The sequence below is a fragment of the Dermacentor silvarum genome, chromosome 3 (assembly GCF_013339745.2).
Source record: "Dermacentor silvarum isolate Dsil-2018 chromosome 3, BIME_Dsil_1.4, whole genome shotgun sequence".
In the NCBI taxonomy this organism is placed as follows: Eukaryota; Metazoa; Arthropoda; class Arachnida; order Ixodida; family Ixodidae; genus Dermacentor; species Dermacentor silvarum.
In genome coordinates this window covers 187,121,099-187,140,974 of record NC_051156.1, presented here as the reverse complement: position 1 = coordinate 187,140,974, position 19,876 = coordinate 187,121,099, and the positions used below count along the sequence as shown (strand labels likewise).

General features: G+C 45.0%; 2 protein-coding genes across 2 annotated transcripts in view; both read left to right on the top strand.

The window, feature by feature from the left end:
• Positions 1-5,745, top strand: part of LOC119446259 (chromodomain-helicase-DNA-binding protein Mi-2 homolog) — a 78,937-nt gene extending 73,192 nt beyond the window's left edge. The window contains 2 exon segments of the mRNA XM_037710642.2: positions 1,503-1,597; positions 4,330-5,745. Of these exon segments, the coding sequence (XP_037566570.1) occupies positions 1,503-1,573 (71 nt within the window). The 3' untranslated portion in view covers positions 1,574-1,597; positions 4,330-5,745.
• Positions 5,746-15,066: 9,321 nt separating this feature from the next.
• The window catches only part of LOC119446256 (6-phosphogluconate dehydrogenase, decarboxylating), a 56,144-nt gene continuing 51,334 nt past the window's right edge, over positions 15,067-19,876 (top strand). The window contains exon 1 of the mRNA XM_037710639.2: positions 15,067-15,223. Coding sequence (XP_037566567.1) covers positions 15,075-15,223 — 149 coding nt within the window. The 5' untranslated portion in view covers positions 15,067-15,074. The remainder of the gene's footprint in view (positions 15,224-19,876) is intronic.

Below are 19,876 nucleotides of genomic sequence, written 5' to 3'. Positions count from 1 at the left end.
AGGTCTCAAATGCGGCAAGCAGAAAGTGGGTGGAACAGGCTGGACAAAGCGACAGCAACTTCGATGGCCAGCAGTTGTTCAAGCCTAATATGATCCAATCAACTTGCGGCATGCTGTTCCCAGGATTCAATGCACGATGTGCGCGTTTTATAAATGAAAGCAGGGAGAGTGTGACATCATGGGAAGTTGCCTTGCAAAGGCTGATGTCGTGCTGCCTCCTAAGTTTTTTTTTTTTTTTCTTTGCTCCATGGTAATCTCATTCTTGTCCTGAGTACCGGGTCTTGTAGGTTTGATGCGTAGTCGCAGGGGCTGCATTCAAAATGTTGGTAAGGGTATGATTGATTACTTTGTGTGGTTTAATGCCCCAAGGCAACACTGGGGCTATCAGACAAAGATTAAGGGCCCTAGATTGATTTTGACCACCTGGCACATGCTACCTAAATTTTTGTACACAATCAATTTTTTTGCACTTTGCCCATCAAAATGAAACTGCTGCGCCTGGGGATTGAACCTGCAACCTTGCGCTCGGCAGCAGTATACCATAGATACTGAACCATTGCAGTGATTGTTTAGGAATATATGTGACTAAGGCTGATGACAATATTTGCAGCTGAAGATGGTGGCAAAAAATTGAGACCTTCTTATAGCATGAAGCAAACTTTGACTACAGCTTTATCAAGGAGGCCAACTTAAGAAAGATGTAGGCGAGCAATATATCACCCGCCGCGGTGGCTCAGTCAGCAAAGGCATTGCGCTGCTGAGCACGAGGTAGCGGGATCGAATCCCGGCCGCGGCGGCCGCATTTCGATGGAGGCGAAATGCAAGAATGCCCGTGTGCTTGCGTTGTAGTGCACGTTAAAGAACCCCAGGTGGTCAAAATTAATCCAGAGCCCTCCACTACGGCGTGCCTCATAATCAGAATTGGTTTTGGCACGTAAGACCCCAGAAAGAAGAGCAATATATCCAGGGCTTGCTGCCATCAGCTAAGGAATACCATACCATGCCATACCAGGCTTGCTACTGTTTTGGGCAGCAGGGCATGGAACCTAAGATGCCATGCCCACGCATGACAGGTCCATGTGGCATTCAAATAGTACATGTTCCATGGTCTTTAAGGCACCACGGGGAATCAGTCAGTGGTTCCTCTTATGCAGCACAGGTAAGCTTTTCACGAATGCTGTCGTCATTCAAAGCCAATAGTACAGTCATTCCGGCTTATGAGAAAGTAGCCATGGAAGTCTGATTTTACCGCAGAATCGGCTAAATGCAAGTAGATTTTTTTAATGCATACAAATGAACCTCGGTTCAGAAGAACTGTGAATTTCAGAGATGAACAGACTTTGAAAGGGCTCCTCGCATTCTTTTTGAAGGGAGTCTTACTGTGCTGCAGAAAGTTTGTTGTTGCCGAATGCCAAAAGGGGGCATTCACATTTTGAGTGATGGTGTTTTGCCTTGTGGGTGTTCTTTGTGGCCACTCACTCGTTCCTTCCCTCTTCCTACAGGATTTCCTAGTGGGGCAGCTGCATCGTTGATGGCAGGCAATTTTCCACACCCATTCAGGGGTCAGTACTAGTCGTAATCACGGCTAATCAAGAATGTAAGAAATGCTTCGCTCCTTCCCTTTGTTCTGCATGAGGATTCATTGTGTCTTTTAGGTATTGCTACGTTTTTTCTCAAAGGGACACTAACGAAAAAAAAAGATATTTGAGCTGTTTTAGTACTATAGTACCAAAAATGCCGCTTTTACCGTGAGGTGTTTGGTGAGCCAGAAAAGATACAATAAACTAAATGGGGCCCTGAAGCACGTTTTCAACATTGTGAGAAAACAGTGCTGATCTGTCATAGCGGCTGCTGTGAACATGCAAGCCAAATTTTACTGCACTGCACATGCAGCATGGAATTCGCAATCTCCTGTCAAAGACAGCAAGAAATCGCTTGCTCTCTCTTCTGCAATGTTGTCATGCAGCAGCATTGAAGGCAGCTCGACCCACCCAACGCTATTGGCTGATTTCATGATCGCGAGAGCATTCTCAGTAATACATAATTGCTAATTTTGAGTTAAGTAAATGAGATATGTTATGGACTGCAATCTCAAAAAGGTGAAATTCATTTCTTCTTTGCACTGCGCATAGCTACATCTGCTGTGCGTGGGCTCTGAGATACCAGCGGTGTGCTGCGTAGTGTAATCTACTGCAGCCACCATGAAGTGCCGCGGCGAGCTCTTTCGCCACTGCAACACTCAACTTTTGGCCGGGGCTTTGCCCTCTTGGCTTCTCCGCCGTGTAGCTTCCAGTGCACTAGCGGCGACGAAAAAAGAAAGCTGGGTATTGGTGCAGTAGCTCCACTTATAGCGGAAGGATTCAGAAACTTTTTGCAGCACGCCGTTTGTGAAATGACGTCCTTTAATAGTAGGCCATTCTACGATTAGATAAGTGTTTCAGGGCCCTTCTTTAAGGGTGGTGCCACTGAATTCAAGTTTATGCTCCAGCTTGCTGTGACATCATGAATTTTAATGGCGTCTGCTTGGGCCCAGTTTCCTTTTATTGGTAAAAATGTCTTATGTTCCCACTTGCATCGCCAATCTGTAATGTTCCTGCATCCTGTGTTGCGTTTTAACGCAGTGGCGACACAAATTTATAACTGCAGAAGCAAGTTCACTCATGCACATTGCTACGAAGATGGTAATGTGCATTCGTGGTGAAGCATGTCATGCCCCACCTGTGGCCCCGCCTCGATATGCCGGAATTGAAGTTCCAGCATTCGGAATCCAAACATTTTTCATTGGCCCCACCCCCCACCTCATGTGGCAAACACTATTCTGTAGTTCCTTTAAGATCTGTCTGAACCATGTTTGAGTTGTTGCTGCTGCAGTATATCAGTGTTTTTTGCGCATCACACATTGTGATGTGAACTGGAAAATTGGTATGTTATAACCAGGCAGAGAAGTGAGCAACAAGTGAAGAGGACCTTGTACAGTTTGGACAACAGGAATCAAACAAGTCTTCTTTGATGACTGACAGATTCACAGCCTTTCAGCATTCGGAATCCAAACATTTTTCATTGGCCCCGCCCCCCACCTCATGTGGCAAACACTATTCTGAAGTTCCTTTTAGATATGTCTGAACCATGTTTGAGTTGTTGCTGCTGCAGTATATCAGTGTTTTTTGCGCATTGCACATTGTGATGTGAACTGGAAAATTGGTATGTTATAACCATTGAACCAACAGGCATGTTGGAAAGGTGACTTTTCCAACTGTTAGAAATTTTCTTGTGATGGAGTTTAATTGTAATTTGTATTCATCATATCTTCCTTTTCCTAAAATTGTGAGGAATCGGCGCTTTAAACTGGCTTGTGCCTTTTGAACTTGAATTTGACAAAGCTCTCAGCTATGAGGCAGGAAACATTGGCAAGTACGACATACATGGTGGGCCATAGTGGAAGTGAAGACCTGATTTGCGTTTCAGTCCATTAGATGTCCTATGCTGGGTGACCATTTTTCAGTGGATGTACAAACGCATTTGTGCTCTGATTTTGGCACACGTTAGAGGGACACTAAAGAGAAAAATAATTTTAGCTGTATTAGTAAATTAATGAAGTAATGACAGCTGGGTGAGCTGGTGTGGCGACATGGTGAAACGGCGCGAAGGACAAAGATGACGGGTCGTCCTGTCGTTTGCTATCCTTTCAACTTTGTGCTGTTTCACTATGTTTGTATATTACCCTTCTGTAATGTCAAAAAAGCCACTTATTAGAACAGGCATTAAAAAAAGGGGGGGGGGGAGTGGCGCTGCCAGCTTGAATTTCTGCACCAGCTGATTATGACATCGTGGATTTTGTCGCTGTCTGCTCCGGCCTAGTTATTTGTTTATTGGTAAAGATGGACTACATCGTTTTCTGAAGGATCCAAAAGCTGCACTTATAGACCTTCAAGAACTTTTGCCACACAACTTCCCCGATATGAGAAAGCTTTCAAATCTATGACATCACACTGATGTCTCGGTGCTGGGGTTCTGGCACAAAATTGAACAAATAGAACTTCAACATTCATTTGCCAATCGAATGAGCAACCTTTTAACACCTAAATAATGAAAATTGAGTTTTGAAACAATAGTTTCATCAGTCTACAATGATTAAGTGTTTCTCTTCAGTGTCCCCTTTAAGGAACTTGAAGCGATCGAATAGATTTGGAATACTTCGTTACCGCATTCCTCATTAGGCCAGGTCCAGGGTTGCATGGTAAAAATCCACTGTCATTCATAATATGAAATTTTGCAGTGCATCAGCGACCCTGACCTTGCATTGTTCCTTCTTTTTGTCTTTTGTTGCAGAGAAGTGAGCAACAAGTGAGAGAGGACCTTGTACAGTTTGGACAACAGGAATCAAACAAGTCTCCTTTGATGACTGACAGGATTCACAGCTTTTCCAGCATTCGGAATCCAAACATTTTTCATTGGCCCCGCCCCCCACCTCATGTTTTCCCACTCAGGCACCCCCTTCCCATTTTGCAAGATTTTTCTCCTCTTCTCTCGCACAAGAAAACGGAAAGAAAAAGGATAAGCATCTGTGACAACGTTACGACGCTTTGTTTTTCATTTCGGGAAGGAGGTTGGAACCAGAGTGTGTGTCATTGTGGCGTATCCACTGTCTTAAAAGAAACAATCTTTACCGCTGCTTTCGGTCCTGTTGGTTGCTTTTCTGTCTTTTTTTTTTTTTAATTAAAATCTGCCGTGGTGTGGGGTGTGCAGGGTTGGGGGAGGGAGTTATCGCGACATAGGCGCAGCTGCAAACTGCAGCTGCGTCAAAGATCGACGAGGAGTATTTTTATATCTCGGGGAGGGAGGGATCGGGAGGGAAAGGGGTCATCGGGGCTTTCTGTTTTGTCGCTCCTTTAAGATTAAAAAAAAAAAGAAGTTCTTGTTGTCCTAGCTCGCGAATCGTTTTTCTTATGTACAAGTCTGCGTCTTGTTGGCCGCCAAAAAAGCGCGCCGTATTATTGTGCTTTTCTCCTTTGCTCGTCCCCGTTCCCTGCTTCCTATGGAAAGTCAGCAGACGTGGCCAGCTTTCATCATTTATTATTATTATTATTTTTATTTTTTTGTACCATAAGATAGGATACTGTCGTAGGCTCAAAAGTGGTGTGGTCTACTTTATTTTCCTGGCACAATGAATGCGATTTTTGGTGCGATCACAGTGATCAGTAACGATTGCAAACACTGTGCCTCTGTTTACCTGAGTCAAACTGTGAGGTTTATTGCAATTGTCTTCGTCCATTTAGTTTGTTGGTTCCTCTCAAGTTGCGATTGCACTTTATTCATTGAAAATTCTGGCCGAAAGTTAAACAGTTGGTTTAAACGGCACGGCGTAGACCACTGAAGCTTTTTGAGTGTTTTTATCATTCACGGGCAGCATCTCCGCTAAGATTTCCAGCGACGTTTCGATACTCATTGCCAGTAAAATTTTGTATTGAAAGTATTTGTTCCCGAAGCTCATAGAAAACACCTCTCATCCTAGTAATGAAAATTTAATGGATACGTGCTGCCCCATCCTTATTTCGCTGTGCGCATACTGGATTTTGTCAAACTTGTTTTGCTTGCGATTTCATTCACGGCTTTTAACTGTGCCAGAATAGATATGAACCTCCTATAGGTGTGCAGGTGTTTCATGTGCAAAAATTTGGTTTGGTACCTGTAGTGGCCATTCTTTCGTGTATAGTCGTCAAAAAATAAAATCATCATTTCTATGAACTGTTTTTCTTGGACTATTCTTGGAAGCTCCTGTAATGGCTGCAGCCGTCAGGGCTGTCAAGTTTTCTTTATGAGCGGCGATGAAGGAAGGGGGGGGTCTTTTGCACCAGGGGTCTTTTGCACCAGTCTTTTGCACTGTGATATCTCGTGTTATTTGTCTCATCGTCCTATCTTGTTTTTTCTCTTTTTTTTTTCTTCACTTAGCTTGGCCCGGGTTAGGAGGGACACACTCGATATAGTTTTCATTTACATCATCCTGGCCGCCCTCTTAGGTCTCTAGAACGCCAAGAACATGGGTTAAAGAAAGTGAGAGACAACAGATGCCACTCACTGTCTCAATCGGTGTAAGCGAAGCTTTAAAGGATGGCTGTGCAAAACGGCACACCATGCAGTGTAAGAAGCGCGCAGATTTTCCTCTCCAAGGAGGATTTGACCTCAAGTCTAACCTATGGAAATGAACCTCAAATGCAAGCACGAACAAAAACTCATCTCGCAGGAAAAGGAAAGTGGCAGTAAAGCTTAGCGTGAGAAACGTGGAGCAGGTCGAAAGATGTGCCTGGCGCGATAGTTCACGAAGTGCCATGGCCATGAACACACTGGAGCACGTCATCTACCCGTGCTTCCCTTCTTTCATGTTGGCGCCATGATCGCCCGACCCTGTTTTATTGCTTTCCCTTTCTGAGCATAGCCATGTTAGTACAGTACTTAGCTGGCTAAAACATAGCCTTTGAGATTTGTTTCTACTCGATCGGAGCCACCTCTGGAGTGTGGATTATGGTGCCACTTATAGCCCAAACATACCCAAGTCGCATATTTTCAGTAGCCCAAATATAGCCACATAGCCAACTCGTCCAAGTCGACGCCAATAATTTTTTTCTATAGCCCAGTTTGGCTATACATAGCCAAACCTGGCAACACTGCTTGTGGAACTCCCTGCATAGAGGACGGGACGAAGTGAGTAGACCGACACTCACTTCGTCCCGTCCTAGCGCTGTTTATTCCCGTCCTAATGATGTACCAACCAGCCCAGACCAGCACACTCTTTTACTATAGACTAGAATTCAGAGCCGTTCTCCGGAGCTGCCATTTTCTTGCGACGGTAGCACTGCGGTGCGAGCATTGGCTGTGGACTGTGGGACTGCTGTCAGGGAGAGTTGTGGCTGTTGCAATAGATTAAAAGTGCAAAAAAGCAAAGACGACGCAAGCACTTTATACCTGCTCAAGCAAGAACTAAAGCCAAGTACTCAAATTGCCATATTAACGAGAAATGTTGAGAGAGAGAATAAACATCTTTATTATGTAAATGCAGCTTTGGAGAGGCATCCTCATTCCAGAATGCCTTGAGCTCGGGCCGCGTCCTGGGCCCTCGCAATCGGCTGTTGCTGATCTTCAAGGTCGGAACTGGAAACATTGTGCATCAGGCATTGAATTTTTTTACGAGATGCCTCAATCACACTGGTGAGCTTATGTAGTTTTCTTTAATTATTCGTTACCAGAAATGCCCACACAGCTATCTGTCACTCCTATTCCTTGAGCGGACAGCAGAGATAGATTACTGCAAGTCAACAACTCTGACCCAAGAGCTTAGGCTCCCCAAGAATAAGGGTAGCGTTTTCCAATAAAAAAAAAATTACTAATGTGCCTAATTTTAGAAACTGATTGATAGAATTGCTACACTAAATAAATGCCACAAATACATTCAGAATGGTATGCTTATTGGAGAGCACACACAAAAAATATTTAGTGTGAGAAAATTTGGTCTCGCTGTGCTGCCAGAATTTTTTTTTTTTTTTTGCTTTTTTTCGAGTGAGAATTATGTAAAAAGAAGGAACATGACTTCTGTAGCTGGTCAGTGTAGAGATACATCCAACTACCATCTGGGATTACAATTATTCATGCAGGAAGGCCTCAGTGAGGTACATCTCAAAACGAGGTATTGCACCGTAGTCAAGAGTTCGACGGAATAGTCTGGTCAGGCAAGATCATTGTTAAAAATGGAGGAGGTCACCGACCATGGCTGAAACAAAAAATAGCGTTCCAATATCCACAGGGATCCCTTGTTCACAAAGGAATGTCTGCTATGAAGGTTCTTAAGTAGCGTTGAGCGCATGTTGCGAAATTCGGGCGTACATGTGGTTTTAAATTCCAGATAATAATTGTGTTACTTGTTTGAAATTAGCGATTCGAGACCGAGCCTCATCGTCCAGTTCTTCTCTGTGGCCATGATGCAGGCATTGTCCCTCGCTTATCTTGCGACTTGTCTTCTTGGCATGCTCTGCAAGGCAATTTGTAATTGTGTGGCCTGTGGTGACATCATTCTTGTGCTGCTTGAGACGCCTGCAGAAATGCTAACAAGGGATCCATGTGAATCCTGAAACATCATTTTATCTTTATTTTGACCATGGTAAATGACATGCTCAATTTTTAACGAGGTAGTACACCGAGTGCCATTCCATAGTCTTCACACGACTTTTGGTGCACTTCTTGTTTTTCTCTTAATTGCTCTCATTGTCTGCTCTTTCTGAGCATGAGCACACAAAGGAGTGCTCTATAGGCGTCTATCATTCAGGTGTCCCAGGGACGAGACGGGCGATGAAGCATGCAGCTAGATTGTCCGAGTGTCTTCGCCTCATGTCAAAGTTTCCAGAAATCAACGCTTTCACAATGTCCATGAGGAAATACAAATGCGAGTGCTTTGTATACCTGCCTTTTTGTACAAAATAAATGCGTTGAAGATGGCCACGTAGAGGCAAACATGGCAGATTGTGTACATAAACTTGCGTCTATTGTCTGAAATTTCTTAATTGTTTATCAGAGGATTCGGAGCTAAAATTGAGAAGATCAGTAATGTATATCGGGCCATCACTTTTGAACTAAGTTAACTTCAGAGTAAGAAACTTCAGTAATTGCCCAGTTCACTGGAAGTTCCAGTCACTTGTGGCACCCGACAATGAAAACAGCATTTGTTCTCAACTTTTGCCAATAATTTCAATTTCTTGTAGAACCATCTGTGACAAAAAAAATAGAACCAGATGCATGGACATGCCTAGATTGCACGTCTACATTCTGTAAGTCTGCTTCTTCAGTGCCTAAAAAAAAATGAAACACAGCAAGAAGCCGCAACAGAAGAGGCTGCGCCAGTCAACAGCTACTGTCCACTAAGGGCTGTGCTCCCTCAAATCAAACTGTGCGCAAGGAAATGACAAAAGAAGCCATGTCACTTCTGTATGCCAAGCTCGAATAGGTTCTCATAGAACAAGGCAAAATAATTAAAACTGAACATTCAACAGCAGTAGGAATACCAGCAGCAACAACAGAGGATCGCAGTGTACATGGATCAGCACGGCAAGCTCCTCCAAATTAATCCTCACGTAATGACCGTAGTCATCTTTGCCCCAAATTTTTTTTTTTTATTTTTAAGATTCTGAAGGACTGCGAAATCCACAACCCCAACAATCCCCTACTGCTAGCCTCCCTCAATCGTTCCATGCAGCCACTACTCCAGACTGTGTGCAACGGAAGGTGCAGCTTGAGCGCTAGTGCAACCAAATTAGGTCCGTTATTTCAGCAAGAGGGCCAACCCATCATCCTACTGCTCCAGGAAAACTGAGGCAGAACACCAGATATACAAGGGTACAAAGGCTAACTCCAATAAAGGCTAACTCCTTGCCCGATGCTCCTACAGAACATCGGGGGAGTAGTGGCACCGTTTGGGCAGGCTCAAACGGCTATCTTTGTTTGCGCAGACGCTCCGCCGCATATATAACTGAACATTATTTTATACTGCACCTCTTATCAGAAAGTTGTGGCAGTGTGCTGCAGGCTAAGGCAGTGGAAGGAAGCTATTTTGGCATCGGTCTACCTCTGTCCCAAAACCAATCACCGCACTCGAGGTGACTTCACTTGGCTTCGACATCTGCAAATTGGCTTTCCCAAACACGGAATACTCAGTGGAGGTGACTCCAATGCACATAACACACATTGGGGATATGTACAAAGATGCATGACCAAGAGGATGCCACCTTGACGAAGCAGACACCACAGATTTTATATGAGGGTCGTTTGATAAGTGTGGCAAAAAGCAATTAAAGATATCATGTTTGAAGAAAACAATATTTTATTTTTCAGCATAGTTCCCTTCTTCCAGCGGTGCTCCAATTTTTTTATCCCCTCAGAAAAAAAGAATGGCTCGAGGCCCTTGAAGTAGTCGATTACCACTGAGATAACCTCCTCAGCTGAAGAAAATTACTTTCCACCCAGCCAGTTCTTCAGGTTTGGAAAGAGGAAAAAGTCGCATGGGGGCCAAATCCGGAGAATAGGGTGGATGAGGCACACCCTTGAAGCCTAACTCATGCAATTTAGCCATTGCAACAAGCGATCTGTGGGGCCGAGCATTGTCTTGGTGAAAGAGGAGTTTTTTCTGTGCTAAACCAGGTTGGTTTAATGAAAATTCTTTTTTCAGTTGATCTAGGGGTGTTGCATAATATGGTCCTGTTATCGTTTTGCTATTTTGTAAGTAGTCTACAAAGATTATTCCTCGTGAATCCCAACAGGCAGTCGCCATCAGCTTTCTGGCTGAATAAACAGTCTTTGCCTTTTTTGGAGCACCTTCATCAGGCCCAGTCCATTGCTTTGACTGCTGTTTAGACTCTGGAGTGTAATGATGTATCCACGTCTTGTCAACTGTTGCAAATCGATGCCAAAAGTCCTGCGGATTGTGATTAAGCATCGATAAACACTGCTTCGAGATGTCTGCCCTTATGTTCCTTTGGTCAATCGTCATCAGTCACGGCACCCAACGTGCGCAGACCTTCTTTATCTGCAATTTCTCATAAAGAATACTGCGAACTCTCTCTGCCGAGATGCCTACAATTTCAGCTATCTCATGTACCTTCGCTCGGCAGTTTTCCATGACAATTCCATGAATTTTCAATACCATTTCTGCCGTGGTGACCTCCACTGGACGCCCAGGATGTGCTTCATCTTGTTTGAATTAATTTATGCAGTAGTAAATGGTCTTCAGTGATGGTGCAGAGTTTCCATGAACTTCGCTTAACTCGACTTTGGGCAGCCGTCCAGTGTTTTAAATAAATATGTTTGATCACTGCTCGAAATTCACCTTTTCCAATTTTGGCGGGAATCTCCTTACAGCTCAGTGCCAATGGCTGTCAGAAGCTTACTAACTGTCGGTACCAGTGTAAACAAGTTCTTCCATCATATAAAGGGTGCTTCTCGCGCGCCACCTAGAAGAAAACAGAATTGTAGCGCTATTTCTTGCATTTTTACCATACTTATCAAACGACCCTCATATTAGCAAATGACACCAACTATCCCAACTGCCACACCCGCCACTCAAACCAGGACAGTATGGTGACCTAACCTGGGCGACTGCAGCCTTCGCCCAGAGTGTTAGTGCGACTCTGACCCGAGAGGCAGCAACCATTATCCAATCTAGATAACACGATGCCTGGGTGAGAATGCGCCACGTTCGCAAAATCACAGTTGCAGGCTGGAAGCTTTTTCGTGACGTACTTGAGCCTGCAGAATGTGAAGGCGTTGAAGAATCACTAGCAACACACATTCTTTACACAGTGCGAGGAACGACATGCGAACTAGAGCTTAATCGGGCAACATCCAGCCCTTACAAGTACCTGCTGCAAGTTTGGGGTGAGCAAGCCAAGCTGCATACAACATACTTAAATTGTGGCTGCACGCAACAAGCCTTGATTAATGTTCTGCACAAGACTGAGCAGACGAGATTTCGTGCTAAGCAACTCCATAGACCAGTGGATGGACCGCTGCCTGTCATTTGAATGCATACGTCTCATAAGCTGTGGCACACATTCACAGGATGAACCAAAAGCTGCTATACTATTGAAAACACGCTGCTCGATCTTCAGTGCACATCTGAGGAATTTGAGGAACAAGCAGCAGGTGCTTTTCCCATCTACCTCACAGCGACCGACCGTCACCAAACTTATATGCACCTTAATGACCACTTGCCGAAGGAATGGAAACCTCTCTATGATGGCAGAACCTGTTGCTGCTCTCGAGTTTGTCAACACTTAGAACGCACTTGGCAAAAGATGGAGTCACTTGGCAGATGTTGAGGAATCTTCCCGAAATGAAAAAGCAACCACTACTGCTTGTAATCAATAAAATCTGGAATATTGGTTAATTCTTCACAGAGTGGAAACACTCGGTAGTGATGCCACTACCAAAACCAGGCAAGAAACCTAGACACCTATGGCCAACCTTTGACCAATCTCACTCACATCGACAGTGTGCAAATTGCTTGAACGAATGTGCCTCACAAGGGAGGCTGAACTACTATCTGGAAAAGACAAGATTATTTCCACCTTTGTCAGATTGGTTTCTGACCTAACTTTGACATTGTGCGACAATAGCCTGTTTCTGCATCAAAGCATTGCTAATACCAGCCGCTGTGGAGGAAATGTACCTGTGATTCTAGTCACAGTCGAGCCAAGAAGGACGTTCAACACAGTCTGCAACAAGGTGGTACTGGTGGCCTTTCGTGAAGCCTGCCCAGGTATTACTGTTGCAGTGTTGTCAAAGCCTTCTTGTGCAACCGGACATTTGAAAGATAAAGTGGCAGTAAACAGCCAAGGACTTATACCTACTGCACAGGCGGAAATGCATGTAAAGCCCAGACCAGCACACTTGATTGCAGGAGTGGTTTGCTGCAGAGGTAAGGTGACTTGACATTTGCTGATAACGTATACCAAATGCAAGTATGTGCACTATGTATATACCAGTTAGGCCCAAACAGATGCATTTGCTCGAAAGCAATATCAAAAGCTCAACTTTTTTTTTTTTTTTAATCTGGAGGATGCCACTCATGCACAGGGTTGTATAAAGCTGCGTAGGCTAAAGTATACTACTAGATACAGCTGTTAAACCAAATGTTTGTTCTGGGGTAAATTCTTGCTCCTTGAACTCATTTTAACTGTACCACAAAAGTAACTGAGCATTAGCAGAAGAACAAAGGCATGTAGTGTGCTCGTCGCAATTCTTGTGCCATCTTCATTACTGCAACAACTGCGATGGGCTCACTCCCTCGGTTGTTTTGATGTCTACTGGTGTTGTTGCTGGAATTCCCAAATTTCTTGCAAGAAAATTGCAAATAAAGAAAGTTCTCATTGTGCCGTGAGGATTCGAACTTATGACCAAAAGATAGGCAGTCCACAATTCTATATTATAGCCACTCTGCCGAAGCTACAGCCGTGGCAATTGCTGATCCTGGAGAGCGCAATCTAGCCAACAGGTACCATGACTGGGTAACACCTGCTCAATATCTGTGTACTGTACGTATATAGAGCTGGCATCCATGCCTTCCGGTTCTGGCACGTCACCTTCCCACTTGTGGAGGCGCAGTCCTATGTTAAGTTTTCTTATTACACGTAATGACAATGATCGGGTGTGTCTGCTTTGTTTTAATTAATTTTCTTCTTGTGCTCGGCTTCGCATGTTTACTGGCTGGGGCTGCTGATGTCTTGTTTTCTTCAAGGGCAGCATGAGTCCTAGTAACCGGGTAGCCCAGAGGAGATCACAGAGAGGCCTTCATCCTGCAGTGGACATAAAATATATAGGCTGATGATGATATATATATATATATATATATATATATATATATATATATATATATATATACAGGCATATACTATGTGGCAGATGTGCCCTTTCCACTCTTAGTATGCTTCACTGCACGATATTTAGTTTCCCCCCCCCCCCCCTTACTATTGATGCGCTTCATCGCATCGTACCTCTGTATTGCGGTGTAACAAGCTACAAAAGTTCGAACAGGTATACTAAAAACATCGCACAATTCGGCGCTCCCTAAAGTTAGCTTCCCCGCAGTACATAATGTTTCGCGGTGAAGCCTAAGCAATGTACTGCGGTGAAGCATACTCAAAGTGGAAAGGGGGGCCACTGTCACTGGACATAACAAGTGTTCTTTAATTATACGCTCGCGCACCCGCCGTCTTCTGTCACATTATGCACACTGGACGCCTTATAAGTGCTGGGTGATAGCAGCCCTCTCCCACTTTTAGAATGCTTCACCGCGTAACTCAAATGCACTTCGGCGAAGCTGCAGTACATCTGTACTGAGTGAATAAACACAATAAATGGCTGTTTTGCAACAGTACGGAAATAAACGTGCACCATGTATCAGTCTACCAAACGGAAGAGCGTTAAAGTAGCTGATCTGCAACCGGCAGGCAGCGTAGCCCACATATCAGTCGTAAAGGTCGATTTATATGCAATTCAAAATTTGAGACATACACAGAAATATGTTTACGTTCGTACTCCCCTTCGTAATAAGACTGCCAGAACTTCCACAATAGAAAGTAATTTAGGAACACACAAACGCAAGGAACACAGACTCGTTTTCAGCTCGATCGCCATGCAAATTAATGGCATATATCTAGCACGGAAGAACGTGAACAAGTTGTATTAGCATCGTAAACTTCATACTAGGCCAGGACATTGGCCAGGAACACACCACAATCGCGCGACAGCCGCCAGTCAGACCAAAACGGGAGCACATGCATGCACGGCCGCTCAATGGAAAACCTTGTTTCCATTGAGCGGCCGTGGCACATGTCTATGAACGCGAAACTGGAGCCCCGAAGCCACTGTGCTCCTCCACCACCCCTGCTGCACGGCTGCACTACTTGTTTCAAGAAGCACAGCGCACAAACCACACATTTCGCGTTGAACAGCGCGCGGTCGACGTAGTGCAGGTACGCAATCACCGTTACCTGACTTGTAGCTAGGACCCTCATTGTCTCGAACACGGCGACGCTGCAGCTCTTGTTCGCTAACTCCGTTGCCGAGGCTAGCTGTGGCTAGCGCCTTGGCAACGAAGGCATATAGCGCCCCCCCCCCCCCCCCCCCCTTTTTTTTTTTTTTTTTTCCACTTCGTCGACCGAGTCGCAGCATTGCCGGCCGAAAGAAAAAGCCACAGCACGGAAAACTGCTCACTAATGAGTGCAAATGCTGCGTTCAGGAGCTGCCTTGCCAAACTAATCACGCCACCGCCGTTGGTATTCCCCGATGTCTGCCGTACGTGAGAAGTACGTGAGAAGTAAATTGATTAAGATTGTAACAGAATGAACAGAACGTAGCCGCGCGGAAAAATTCACCGAAGTCGAGGCGGGTGCTAGCTGACTCCCCTGACTCCTTGGCTGACAGAGCCAGCGAAAAAACGGTTTCGGTTACGGAAACCAAGCGCGCATGCGCAATATGTCTTCCTCTGCTTGACGTCACATCCTGTCGGCAAAATATAAAACAAAACTTCCTGTCCCATGCGAAAGCTTGCTTCTCTCTTTGCCGCACTTGGGCGGAGAGCTGCTGTAGTAGATCGTGTTTTCCCCTTCGTGCCTTCACCAAGTCTTCACTACTCGACCAACTCCTTCCTCCAACGACCCGCGAAAATGAGCTGCCAAAAAGCAAAGTAAGTGCGCGAATTTTGTTCTCGGCGTCAAAGCTCCGCGATCGCCGAGCCGGCGACGCGTCAAAAGTATGCACGTTTCGGCGTGCGTGTGTGTGTGTGTATCGCGCGCGAGATTAGCGGTGGCGTGATTATCCCTTTGCGCGCCTGATGATCGCGTGCATTAATCTAGTATGTTGTCGTATTAACGCCGCGGAATTCAAGTTCACACACACACATCACCGACTTGTCTTCACCGCGCGCGATCCTTGCCGTGAACAAGTTCTATAACGTTCCGTTTCGTGGAAGCTACCGGCACAGGAACCGATGGCTTCTGCCGGCTACAAGTGGCGACTGTTATATGCAAGGCTATATGGCAAGGCGCTACCGGCAAAAGCGCGTCGTCGAGCAGCTTTCGCGTCCTGCGACGTGATCAGGAAGGAAGATATCACGTGTTCACGTGGATACGGCATACGGGCCTGGCAGGCCTGGCGGATTTCCTGTAGTCACCCGTCGAACTACTACTGCAGGTGTAGTGTTGCTCCTCATGTACGTAGGCGTGCCCTTCGATCACGCGAGCCGTGCTGCACGTTCGAGACAATCGAACGAAGGGCGCTTTTTGTGGCTCACGTATACTTACTTACGTTCGACGTCGTTCGCAATGTTGGACATGACGAGATCGATGTGAGTTAATTCTTCTCTTCAACGTTCGCACAAGCAACCGAATAAATATGCAGAACAAGGGCACGCCTTCCCTGTGATGTCGTACGCGATGCTCTTTCCCTCGTGATTGAGAATCGAAGTGGTCGAGGTTTATGGTTGTAAGAAGCAATGTGGAGTTCGTGTTCAACACGCTTTATAGCCTTCGCTCTTTTGCTTCTGTATTTGCTTGTAAGTAAACTTTCATAGCGACAACATATGTGTTGTCGCTATATATGTCTCTGTTTTCTTTTGGAGTAAAAGCAAAACACTGACTGTAAACTTGGCTAGGAGTGCACAGAAGCGAAATGTCCTTTCTTGTACGGTTTCGCGTAAACAAACAGGATTGACTGTTTCTTTTTTTTTAATTGAATAACACTTAGTAATACGTATTATACGCTTAATAAATCGTATATTACGTTTTAGTCAGTGAGTTGTTTCGTTCACGCAGCGATCAACCTAACCAGAACTGACACACCGATCCGAAAGTAAGCGTGTACTGAAAAGGTAAACCAAATATGCGCAGGTATTTTCTGAGAGTAGTTTAGAGGTCTAATGAAACCACGTAAAATGTACGAGCAGGGTGTATTCATGTAGAAAAAAAAAATAGAGAGAGAAATAGAGAGAGAGAAATAAGCCTTGCTCTCATAGTTAACGTATTCCTCTGCCTCGGTTGAGTGGCCGAAAGATGTACCATACTTTGCCTTGAAAGGTCGTTTCCTTGCAAGGCTTGTCGCTACGTGCGGCCGATCATGTGCCGTGAATATCCTCGCTGTGCCCACACTCTAGCGACGGTACGTACAGCTGTATCTGTCTAAATTCGTTTTCATTTTGTTTGTGTGGGTTTTCAGTCGACCTCACAAGTTTATTTTCCAATCACGTAAAGCCTTGGGGAAAACCGCTATCGCCCTCACCGTATTTTTGCTCGCAATCTTTATCTCTGTATTTACATTTGCGTCTTAAATTTGCAGCCCCACGCTCAGAAGAAACGATATAAATTTTAGCGGGATGTAGACCTATCTATAATCGCCTTCTGACTTCGAGTTTGACTGATGAAAACGCATTTATTTTTCTCAGCGTAAATTCTCATACCCGGGGTTATCTGTATAAGCATTAACAACAAACACGTCGTTTTAACAACGCATCCGAGGCGGCTTATATTGAGAAATGGCACACCGTGATTCACTGCACCTTGGCTTGAGCGTCAGAAAGCCTCGTATTCCACATGAACCTCACATCTACCAATTTCGTGGAATCACACGCGAGACACACGTGGTCCATATGAGTCCAGTTGAGCAAGCCTGGTGGCCGGTGGTTGGGATGAATACGAGAATCTAGAACACTCTCATTATCTACAAGCCGACACGTAATACAACTAAGTTTATCCAGTCTTCTGGCTGTCATCTCCTGGAATCGGGAACGCGGAGTAAACGAGAGAAAATTCCAACGCGGAATTTACTCGGCGAAGTCTGCGAGCGTTTGCACCGTGCGCGCTGGCTTTCTGATAGTGCTATGTCTGGTGAAGAGGGAACGTACGTAGAAGAGGTCGCGCTACCTTGGCCTGGGCGTCTCCCGTACACTAGGATGTACAAAACTTCCGCGTGTGTATAGCGGAGCAACGCCACGGCATTGACGTCGTCTGCAACATAGTCTTTTTTTCGTCTGCTGGATTTTCCCGCTTCTCTCACTCTCCTAGCTTAACCTTGGACGAAAACGTATATAATTGAGGCGCGCAGCCGGGAACCGGGGACGCGCTTCGTCGAGGACCACACGAGCACAGAAGCAATGCAGGAGCGTGGCAGTTTTGTTCTGGGAGCACGTCGTTCTATTGTATTTTTTTACTCGCTGCTTGCGAAAAAACATTTCCATTCCTTTTCCTTATCAAGAGTAAATTTAGTCTCCCCGCGTATCAAGCAGAGAGATATAGTGTGTGAGTGAGAGAGAGAGAGTGAGAACCAGCAGGAGGTCCCGTTGAAAGCATTATGGGCATTTGGCCTTGTCTTTCTCTGGGCGTGTCTAGAGCATTTGCCGAAAGTTTCGAAGCCACTACATGTACAGTTCGGTCCACTGTTAAAATTTAACATATATAACCTCTTGCGATCCGATTGAAGCTATCGGACATAATCGATCTTCAAGCTGGTTTTCATTGTCTAAGGTTATGTTATGAACGTGAAAAACAATCTTTAAATTTTAAGTACCACGGTTAGATGCCAAAAGCTGCGTCTCCATGTACGGGGAAAAATAACTATCTCCTCATGTTTTCTATGGTAAAAACTGCATTTCATTGCCTAAACTTAGAGATGAAAATGGAACTACGTGTAGTACGTTGCTATGTTGCTGCCGTGTCTGGTATTCTCCCGCAATCTCAGTGATTTCGAAACACACCTCAAGGTTGCTTTTCGCCGTCTGGCACGACGCAGAGATCTAGATCAATTAAGTGTCAAATTTATCGACAGCGTACGACAATAATAAGAGTAAATAACTTCTGTACGGTGCCACATGGGGAGGGGGGCACCGTACGTCGTACCCAATTTGCGTAATCACTTCCGAGTGAATTGCGAAAAAAGTTGAAGGCAATGTGCAATGTATTGTACAAGGGGTCTTAGGAGGACAGTCAGTAATAAAGACTCGTATATAGGCTCTTTGAAAATTGAGGGTTTACTTCAGAATTCGTGGTGTCGTGACTTGTAAACTCGTACGAGTGATGACCACGCTGTGTGTGTGTGTGCTGCCTTCACTAAGTTCAGTGTGTTGCGCGGTTCGATTCCCATTTTTCTTTCTTTTGTGTGTGTGTGTGTGTGTGTGTGTGTGTGTGTGTGTGTGTGTGTTAATCCGCTATACATGACATATACTTATGCATCATGTGGATAAAGTACAATTCAAACGGCACAAAGTTCGGCGACCAAATGCGTCACACAAATGGCAGAATGAAAGTTACACAGCACAACGTTGTACGGCGTAGATTATTGACCTATCTCGATTACATACTCGAAATAAGTCAATACAAACTCCGGATAACTCCTTTGTGTCCTCTCTTTTCTACCGGACAGGTACGCGCTACTTTTGAGAAATGTTTTCTTTTTCGTATACGTGATGCAAGAGGTGGTGCATGAACACCTGCGAATGCGTAAACCGGCGACCGAAGAAAATGTCATAAAAAATAATCACCTTGCCAGTCAACCTCTGCTGCGTATGCTTCTGCGGTTTATGATGAATCCTGGAGGCACCAGAGCGCTAGCGTTTATTTCCTATTGGTAGAAATATACACGGCATAAATTGTGGGGCGCCGCTTTGGAGTTTCGGTTTGTCCTCGCTCAATCACGACTTTTCGAAATTTGCCGCCGCGCGAGTTTGCGAGGCTTTGGTCCGAATAAATGGCCTCCGGGATTGATGATGTTGGAGACCACGTCACATCAGAGTGCAAGGCTAATTAAGTCGCAGATCAGAACTTTCTTTGATTCAGGCCTAGTTCTCATATTTTATATCATAATCAATCTCTCTCTCTGTTTTGTCAGATTCCTCCATATCGTTTAATTCGCCATCTTGTCAGCTCTGATTGGCCCACAGGGTTGCGTCGGCGTCTCTGGTTGGCTCAAAATGCCACCGTTACTGAATACAACAATATGGCCGAATTCGAGGATGTCCAGGGACGGCGATCTTCTCTAACGGTTCGCTCTCCAAACCGTTATAAGATCACAGGAAGCTCGATTCTGACCAGTCACCACGAGGGAAAGCGAACGGTTCGCTTTCCGAACCCGGATCGCGTGCATTTACTGGACAGTGCATGTGAACATTGGGTATACTTTGGGAACCGTGTACCCAACCGTTTTTCCGTGCATATTTTATGAAGATTCTGTGTTCGACCTAAATTCGGAGGTCTGATGACTAAAATAACATGTATGACATATGATGCAGCGCAGATGTTCCGTCTGTACACGACACCAAAAACACTTAAGAGAGCGTATTCCGGCATGGATT